The 9624-nt window shown below is 35.2% G+C and overlaps 1 protein-coding gene across 2 annotated transcripts; it reads right to left on the bottom strand.

Moving 5' to 3' along the window:
- Window positions 1-774: 774 nt before the first annotated feature.
- On the bottom strand, window positions 775-7389 carry LOC131036819 (uncharacterized). 2 transcript variants are annotated; one of them, XM_057968805.2, is made up of 14 exons: window positions 7286-7389; window positions 6866-7189; window positions 6697-6794; window positions 6478-6564; window positions 6272-6374; window positions 4891-5961; window positions 3496-3638; window positions 3094-3369; window positions 2884-2974; window positions 2578-2752; window positions 2367-2477; window positions 2154-2250; window positions 1815-1937; window positions 775-1222 (listed from the first exon to the last, which is right to left on the bottom strand). In XM_057968805.2, the coding sequence occupies exons 2-13, from the start codon at window positions 7169-7171 to the stop codon at window positions 1832-1834; spliced, it is 2664 nt and encodes an 887-aa protein (XP_057824788.1). In that variant the 5' UTR covers window positions 7172-7189; window positions 7286-7389; the 3' UTR covers window positions 775-1222; window positions 1815-1831. The 2 variants fall into 2 exon arrangements, with proteins under 2 accessions (XP_057824788.1, XP_057824789.1); XM_057968806.2 differs by having other exon boundaries at window positions 6866-7202; window positions 7286-7377.
- Between the last annotated feature and the right edge of the window lie 2235 nt (window positions 7390-9624).

Raw genomic sequence — 9624 nt, 5'->3', positions numbered from 1 at the left:
GGTTGGATGTGGCTGGTTTTGTTGGGCTTTTTTGCTGATTTTTGCTCATATTTATGCTAGTTTTTTGGAAGTTTGTCTTTTCATGTTGCTTAATGCTATTATCTTTTAAGGATCTTTTGTAAAAAGTTTTGAGATCCCTTCAAAACCTGCTTTTCTGATAATCAAAAACAATATTTTTAAATTTCTAAAATCAAACTAGATATTATATTTATTTTTATTTAAATTAAGCTTTATTATTTCAAATCCCCACTTTTACATTTAGATTAGTTATTCATCTTTATTTAATCAATCTATGTATATGATACTTTTTCCCTAACCATTTAAATGTTTCACAAATTGAGAAATTACGTCTTAAAACACAGAATTTTGAAATAACAGCACAATTGATCGTATTTCATTTTTATGTAAGAAATAGCATATTCATATTGATAATCAAAACTAAGGGAACAATTACATTGTTTCAATATTTAAAGAAAAAAAAAATCATGAACAGTTTATACGTATCCACTCACCTAATCCATAAAAAAAGACCTTACAAAAACCGCAACATGTACACCCGGTATTTCAAATAAACTTTTTAAGTTTGCCATCATAAATGCACAAATAAAAAAATCATGAACAGTTTATACGTATCCACTCACCTAATCCATAAAAAAAGACCTTACAAAAACCGCAACATGTACACCCGGTATTTCAAATAAACTTTTTAAGTTTGCCATCATAAATGCACATTCAACCAATAATAAATAAGCTCTTTCCAAAGGGGAGACCATCTGACCAATAATAAGCTCTTTATAAAGGGGAGACCATCCCACAAATAATACGCTCTTTCCAAAGGGAAGAGCTCACAATCCCAAGTAAGAAACAAAGTCCACCCCTCCGTCCTCAAACCACTATTCCTTCTAGTGTTCATTTTTCAGATATTAACTTTTGGATTGCCAATTCAAACAAAAAATACATTGATGAGATTTGTGGGGCCGTGGATATCCTTTGGAATATCAAATACTGAAAGCATTTCAACTACTAATGTTTTGTGGCTCAAAACGAACTTAAGCTACTAATAATGAATTCCAGAAATGAGACGATAAGGTCAAATCCAGTCTTTTCAAAACTGCTTGCTCAGCTGACAATATTAAATCAGGATTTGCTGATAGTTTGAAACATATGGATGGGCACTGGACGGCTCGGCTGCTAAACCTTCAAACAGCAGCAGCCTCCTCCCCTGAACAATAAGCACAATGAAACTAAGTGTTAGTAGTAGAGAAAGTAGATCAGCTTCTATGTTAACTGAAGCGCACCACAAGATGCCCAAGCAAGATAGTTTAGTAGAAGCCTTAGCATAGCATATTGCACTTGCACAGATGAAACTTTAACGTATGGCCTCATTTCTCTACTTAAATTCTTTTTTCTGAGTTGGAATTGCAATGAAATCAGAACATAGAATTAATGAACTCATGGGCGGAAAGTAAACAGTGGGCATGTTGTGTTTTATGTGGAGCCTCTTCCCACATAAACAGGCACAGGTAATGAAATTACGGATCCAATCTTGCCTGCAAACAAGACTCTGCAATGCTGCCTAAAGATCCACCGCTCCATGCAAAAAAGAACTATTTACCACTGGCTTTCTAAATGTAACATGTGTTACACGATCAACTGTATTTCTGCTTCAAACCTCACATGAATGTCAACCTTGATTCAATTTTGACGCTACCAACCCCTTTCCGGCCCATCCCCCGAAAAAAAAAAAAGAAAATGACAAAGTCAATACGTTTATATTAGGGGTATGGTGAAATTCAGTTCGAAGATTCACTTGCCTGCATTTGATGTTAGCTTAATCTAAAGCAATCTCAATCGCACATACAGGTTCGGAATCCATTATTTTGCTGCACGACTGTGGAGATACTCGACATTGCTGATGTTGACGAGCTTTCAATGCCCTGCCAAAGTGAAAAAGATGTTTGAGAAAAAACCAAAGCTCCTAGAAGACTTACTGACAAAGCCATACCATCGCTACGTTAATAATATCAGTAATAAGTTACGAAAAATATTTCAAATCTTCCCATAGGCAAAACTGATACAATTTTGCTAAGTCGGAAATGTTTCAACGGAATCAAGCACACAGTAACCAATAATTGCTTAAAAGGAATCTTAACCTTGTCCAAGAAATATATTTAACAAGAATGTTTTCCTCTTCTTCGTTGTACAGAAACCATTGATCATGACCAATAAGAGATTCCCAGCTGCTAACATCTACAAACAATTAAAAAGTAAAGTACACCTTTAGTTTAAAAGTACATTAATGCAATGTGTTTATGGTGGCATGAAGAATTAGACATTGATTTTTATTAATTAAACGCCCCACAAACCTTGAAGCAAACAAACCGATCTATCTGATTCTCCCTTTAGCCTCCAATACGCTCGTCCATTCTCGTCCAAAGCAATAGGCTGTGTTCGTATAGCATCACACCTTGGCCTCTCTGTATGACACCTTAGTGCTATTATAAACAGCAATGATAAAAAAAGCGCCATAAAAAACTAATTTTGGACTTTACAAAACACAGCAGGATTAATGCATACTCATTCTAGAAGTTGCTTCTAATGCATCTTGTTTTGCTGCCCGAGCTTTTTCAGCCTCCAGTTTCACTCTTGAAATCAGTTCATCATGTTCATTTATTGTTAGCGTAGATCCTTCCTTTGACGACAAAAGAACACGAGCCATTTCATCTTTCATTCTTTGTCTTGCTTCTTTTGCCTTGAAACATTCAATATTATAACATTAAAAAATAAGATCTGCAGAAGATAATCAGACTGGACGAAAGCTGTAAAGCGGATGTATATTTATGAATATGAAACACATTAACCTTCATCCTAACGAAGGCACACCTTTTCTTTTACAGCCATGAGTTCCTCTTGGTGTTCTTTTTTGTATTCATTAAATCTACTGTTTGCAGAATCAATCCAGTCCCTTAAGCACCTATAGAACATAAAGAGATTGATAGATTCACAATAAGGTTTTTGAAACAATGTCATGTAACTGGCAACAAAAGAAACAAAGAGTACACGTCAAACACAAATACCATGGTACTCCCATACCGTGTGTTAAGGCTTTCATCACAAAGAATATTAAGAAGCCTCAATTTCCTAGAAAGGTCCAACATCTCATATCCTTCAACTCCACCTCTGAGACTTGCATTAGCAAAGCTATCAAATTGACATATTTCTTGCCTCAGCCTCTGTTGTTCATCTGAAGATGAATTGCAAGACATAGGTTGGGCATCTTCTTTCAGTAATGAAGACTTTTTTGTCACAAGCCTTCTGAGAGCCTGCACCCATGAATTTCCACCACTACCTGAGTGTGATATTTCACACCTGAACAGAAGAAATGGTAGAAACTAATTAAAGGGCCCATCGAATAGCAGTTTTAAAGATGATAAAAATCAAACAGGTTGAGCGATTCTGCAAAGTATTGGACAGATATGGTTTGAGAGGGCATACTCTTCTCCCATATCCTCTCCAATCAACGATAACAGCTTAACATGAAATTGAACAATTGATGAATACATCCCTCGCTGACTAACACGACCACGTGTCAGTTCTCTTAAAATGGACTCTGGGAGACCTTTCTTTAAATCAAGAACCTGCAAAGTTAACACATGAAAAGTTAGCAGGTGAAATTATTTAGGACTTCAGCATCCAGAACAGGATGTAGGCCTATCAAGTCAGGCCGTATTACAGAGATGTTGGTTGAAAGGAATGTAACTGCAGTCGTAGCTTACGAACACAAGACTAATTGTAGCAGTCGTAGAACTTTGAAATTTAGAGGCATGAAACATTTAACGCGCAGATACCGTATCATGTTAATATTTTAATGGAGTGAAGGCCAACATATAGTCACCTTTGTTTAAAAGTCCACTGACCCTTCCACAAACACACCATTATACTCGGAATTTGCAATCTTCTCAAATTCTCAAATTGAGGAATGGATCTTATGCGAGATTTGTGAACTTTTAATTCTTGCTGAAATTATTAAAATCCAACTTTGGAAAAACTCTCTGTAAGAACTAAAATATCCAATAGATTCGAAAGAATACTTCATGATAAATTAATGGGCAAGAAAGTGTACAAAATAAATAAAGGATAAACATTATTGCCTTGTATAGTACAACATGAAAGAGCTAACTCATTAAAACTCAGAATCAATGATTACACTGCGACTTTTTTTCCAATACACACTAGCTTAGTAGTGAACATATCTATCGTCATCTACCTGTCTGTATTATAAAATTTATATAACCAAAATCCCATGATAGGTAGATTTGCTGGGAAGACCAGACCTTGCATACAACTTTTCTAATTTAGACTAAGCATCCAAACCTGAAATTTTTTCTGAGCAAAAATTGATTTGCGCCTGTAATCTAATAAGATATTCATTCAGAACAAATTCTTTTTTCAGAAAAAAAAAGGAGCGAATTTGTTTATAATTTACTACGAAAGCAACTATGGAAACATTTGTCACCCATTAAAGGAACTACGGCTCGACAGTCGTTCAGAAGGGCATTTCCCTCCCTGAAGTTTAGAGGCAAACATAAGGCCTCAATGAATGGTAATCCCACAAGCACCCTAAAGATTTGTGTTGTAGCTAGAAATGCAAGGCAGAAAAAAAATAACTGAATTGGAAGTGCTCTAAATCTACATAATAACCAGACTAAAAATGAATTTACGTTGGACTAGGCTGAAGTGTTTTTCATTTAATTTAGGCTTCTCCACAATCAGAACCCTGGACCAAGCATCCAAAGAAGCATACCATGGATAGTACCGCCTGTCAAAAAGCATACAAAGAATATGATATATTTTATAATTGAATACAACTTAGATAAAAGGTATACATACTTGTTCAAACGCTGAGCAAAACTCAAGAAACTGCAGTGCTTGCCCAACATCACCTGCTGATAATTCTATACCTGCCACTGAGCTCATCAACTTGCCCTGCGGTGAAATAATAGGCACATTCTCTTCCTTGGGAATCCCATGCTTCTTCATATTTAGATCTTTTTCTGCAATTTTTTTATTACGATGTGTTACAGTAATTGTTTGTCCTTCACTACCTTTGACTGTATTCTTGTTTTCAATGGAAATTGTGGAGCCTGATTTTTGTTTCTTTGATTTCCTCTCAGCAGCATCAGGACCATGATTACTTTCAGCTGTTGCTTCATTTCCTGTACTAGTAGAAATCTCAGAAGGATGAACTTTCTTTTGTTTTCTCTTCAATTGTGTTTGTTTTTGCCTTTGCACCGGTTCTGTGATATCTGTAGAATCCTCAATTTCTTTGTCATCTTTACTTCCAGTCATAACTTGGCCCTTAATTTTAGGATTTGAAGGTTCTGAAATGGTAGGACGTGATAGGACATCTGAGTCGTTCCCTCCCTTTGGTCCCTGTATATCTTTAAGATCCTTCTTTTCTTCCTTGATCTTGCCATTTTTCTTAGTTTTACTCTTCTTTTTTGTTGTCACTGCCCCGTTACCCGAACTCGAGACATCTGACGCCTTATCCACGTTCTTGTCAATACCCAGTTTTTCTTCATTAACAATCATCTTGACTTCAACACCCCTCTCTCTCTTGATCTTTTTCGAGCTTTTACTCAAATTAGCCGTTTCTTCAGAACATGAGATGCCGTTTAAATCTAAAGGCGCGGGTGATTGATCAAATGACTTCTGAACGTTTCCCTCTTTTGAAGGAGAAGAGCATTTATTGAACAGCTTCTTAATCTTCTCATCTTTGAGGAGATGAATGAGAGATGGAATACATTGTTTCTTTAAAGACATGTCAGTTGGCTGTTTCGAAATTAAAGAACCCTGAACAGGCTTCAATTTCTTTGCAAGGTCTTTCACATCCATAGCTCCAGAACAAATAGATTCAAAAAGACCATCCAGTTGTGAAGAATTCAAAGCATCAACTTGATCCTGTAACCAAATTAAATATTTTAAGAGAATCGCGAACTTTTTTTAATTTACTTGAGTGATTTGAACATAAACAGGCACTTATTTGAAGAGTATCTGGGAAAAAAAATGAATTATTTTTTTCTTTTCATTTACATTCCATATCACACTCTGGTGATATGCTCTGGTGATATGCTGTATAATAAAAACATATCATAGAAATGAAGGAAAATATTGCATTAATTATAGGAAAAACAGTTACAAATTCTGGTTCATCTGCCCCCAAATTATTATATAATTGAAAGATGATAATTTTGCCGATACAAAAACCTACCAGAGTAAGTCCTTCGCATTGTAGTAAATCTGACACAGACGCAAAGCCAGTTGCCTTTGCTGCATGTGAAAGAATTCCAGTAGGGACGCATCCTTGTTTTTTCCTGCATTTGAGATGGTTTTTTGAATTGTCTTTATAATACACTAGATTCTGAAGCAATGACTCTTGGTCAGGTCTAATTGGGATTTCAAAATACAAGTACTTACATGCAGATACTGCAGTTGCATATCCCCCTACACCTTGGGCATTTCCACTCCTCGGACTTAGAGGCTTCTTCAACCTTTTCTCCGTATCTGCCAAACACGCAACAGTTAGCTAGGGTTTTTGGATGTCCTAAATAACAATGCACTTTCAACTTTACAGCTATAAAGAGATATGTTGCTGACAGCATGAAATGGAATGGTGCTTGAAAAGGAATAGATGACCTGTTAAGCAAGCATTTGGGGCAAAAGTTCATTGTGCATGTTTTGCCCCCCTTGACATTTCTGCAAGACGCCATGAACTCCAATGTCTTCTGCCGGCACTGCACCACTAAAAAATTGATTAAAGTTGCGAACATAGAGAGGCGAAAAAATAAATAATGGCATAGAATACCTGGTGGCAGGTCTTTCCGTTTTCAGAATCATAAACCCTCCCTCCGATGACACGAACCCCTGGACACTTCGTCCGCTTGGACGCTCCTCCTTTTTCTTTAATCACTTGTTGCTCGCTATCGCCATTTTCATTTTCTTTCATCACTGGTTGCTTGCAATCACCATTTTCATTTTCTTTAGAAATGGAGCGCCGCTCCTTCGGCAATGATAGCTTCCTTTTCACACTCCCGGAAGGAGAAGAGTGACCTTGTTTAGACTTACTTAGCGCGGAGACTTTGCTTGTTTTTGCAGGTGGAGAAAGCGCCATGGCGATAGGGATGAGCCCCTGCAATCACAATCTATTTTACAGCTTAAAACCAACAATTGATTAGCTTCATAACTGTAAAGAAAGGGCTTCTTGGAAAATCAAGATAATACATACCTCTGAGAGTAGAATAAAGACTGGATGGCCTTCACTTTCACAAATTCATCAAACTAACTCCATATCACTATATTAACAAAATATGTTGCGCCCTGGCGGGAGAAAGAAGCCCGTTCAAATTTTTGTCACGTTCCCTCCAAATTTTGAATTTTTACCATTTTGTGAGTTTCCTTTTGAATCCGATGGTTACCGCGGGTTCGTGTTTGTCAAGTGTAATAAATTTAATAATTATACATGTGGTGAAGATTCCATACCTATTCCCTTTTTCCATTTTATGTTTTGGCGAATGAAATAATAATCTTACTACTATATCTCAATATTTTTATTATTGATTTCTTTTTTGTTATGATATTTTGGATCAAATCTATAGATGCAAACTTAATTAAAGTCATTTTCAGTATTGTATATTTAAATTCATAAATTTTAAATTTTAAAATCAAATTTGATTTTGTTGACTCCCTACCAGTCACCATCATGAGTCAATCTAAAGCATGTTTGTGTTGATTTGTGTGCTTGGTTGTTGTAAGACATTCACTCATTTAATTGAAATCATATTGCAAATCACCTAGGATTCTATATAACACATTTAGAATTTGATTTGCAAAAAGGACAAAAACTAGTGATATTATCAAAGAATTACATTACAAGTGTCATTTTAGGTCCATTACATGCTTGCTCGATGTCTTTGATCTTTCACTTGAAAGCATAAAGTCAATCTAACTGAATTCTGTAATACCCTAAAAATGGTCATCTAAACCATGGGCCCCTAATCTCGACTACATCACCAAGGTCCTGACCAAAGGCAGTTAAATCAATTTTGAGCACCTAATTAATTAATTCCTCAATCATCAATGTCACATGGCAAATAAATCATCTTAATTTAATTAAATATCTATTTAATTAATTAATCATTTCAAATAAATCATTTTAATCAATTGTCCTATTTATTTAATTAAATATCCTAGCATATTTAATTAATAAATAAATTTGCCATTAAATCATCAAAAATGAATTAATTTACAAAAAAAGGAATTAAATTGAGAAAAGAAATCAACTTGAGATATTTCTTTTTCTAAAGTTGAGATAACTTGAGAAATCTCATAAAAGTAAAGAAAGCAATTAAATTGAATAAATCATTTTCTCTAAAAATAAAACTCAAAGCAAATCTTGAGGAAAGAAGTTTAGCTGCATTCAAGAGGCTTTTTTCTAAATAAAGATCTTGAGCAAATAAGAGGAATGTGCATGGAATCAACTAATTTTATCTCCAATGCAAACTCAGACTTATAATCTCAATGCATTCAATCAACCTTTAATTGGAATTTATCTTAAGATTAACTCAATCTAATCTTCTCTGAAACTGAATCAAAGCATCCAGTTATTTCAATTCACTTGGATTGTGCTTTTTCTTGAGGAATCTCAACGGCTCATCATTAATCAATCTTGATCGTTGGTCTCTCTTTGGATTCTCTATAAATTCATCATTTCATCTCTCATTCAAGACACCCTGGAGATTTATTGTTATGCAGTTTTTGCTCTAGAGTCATTGAGAATATTGTGCTTTGAGATTATTGCATCTTAGCTTTTTGCATATTTAGTTTAATCATTCATAGCTTAATCTTGCATCTATCTAGCTTAATCTTGCATCAATTTAGCTCAATCTTATGCTCATATAGATTAAATCCTTCATCTTGGTGTACTTTAGTCATTGGTATTGCTTAGACAAATCTGAGAGCAAGTCTATACTCGCATCTTTTAGAAGGCAATAGGTCGATTTGTTATGGTTTTTATATTCATGATTATATCTGTCTAAACATGCATGCAATGATTTATTGAAGTGTTTGTGCCTTGCAGCTTGCAGATTACCACTTTTCACACACACATTTTTGGCACCCACTGTGGGGCTCGAGACTACAATTTTTGGCCTTACTAATTAGTTCTTTTCATTTTTTGGATTCTATCCATACAATTCCTGCAAAAGATCATACGAATTTTTGCAAGGTACAGGACGAGCTCAATTAATTATTTGTTGTACGGTATGTTGTGAATACTCGTACAACTATGTGGGAAACCTTGTACGACTATTTGTTTTCTCGTATGACTTTATAAAGAATATCATATGGTCTATGGAGAATAATCGTATTGCTCGGTGAGAATACTCGTAAGGCATCCTGTTTTCTCGTATCAAAAGGCAAAGTGATTTTTTAGGATTTTTTCCTTGAATTTTGATGGTAATAATGTTAATCCTGGCTTGTTTTCTGTCTACCTGAAAGATTTTTTTCACGGCCTAACCAGTTTTTGCAGAACGTTTGTTGCAGAACACGTTTGTCGCTCAAAAACAA

The sequence above is a fragment of the Cryptomeria japonica genome, chromosome 5 (genome assembly GCF_030272615.1).
Source record: "Cryptomeria japonica chromosome 5, Sugi_1.0, whole genome shotgun sequence".
Classification (NCBI taxonomy): Eukaryota; Viridiplantae; Streptophyta; class Pinopsida; order Cupressales; family Cupressaceae; genus Cryptomeria; species Cryptomeria japonica.
The sequence above is the reverse complement of the archived record's forward strand: the minus strand, read 5'-3'. Positions and strand labels throughout refer to the sequence as shown.

Excerpts from the sequence above, each read along its gene's own strand:
- LOC131036819 (XM_057968805.2), bottom strand. The coding sequence starts at position 7,171 with ATGGCGCTTTCTCCACCTGCAAAAACAAGCAAAGTCTCCGCGCTAAGT. Across the intron at positions 6,375-6,477 it reads TGCAACTGCAGTATCTGCAT|GAAAAAACAAGGATGCGTCC; the intron begins GTAAGTACTTGT and ends TCTCAAATGCAG. Across the intron at positions 2,753-2,883 it reads TCATGGCTGTAAAAGAAAAG|GCAAAAGAAGCAAGACAAAG; the intron begins GTGTGCCTTCGT and ends GAATGTTTCAAG.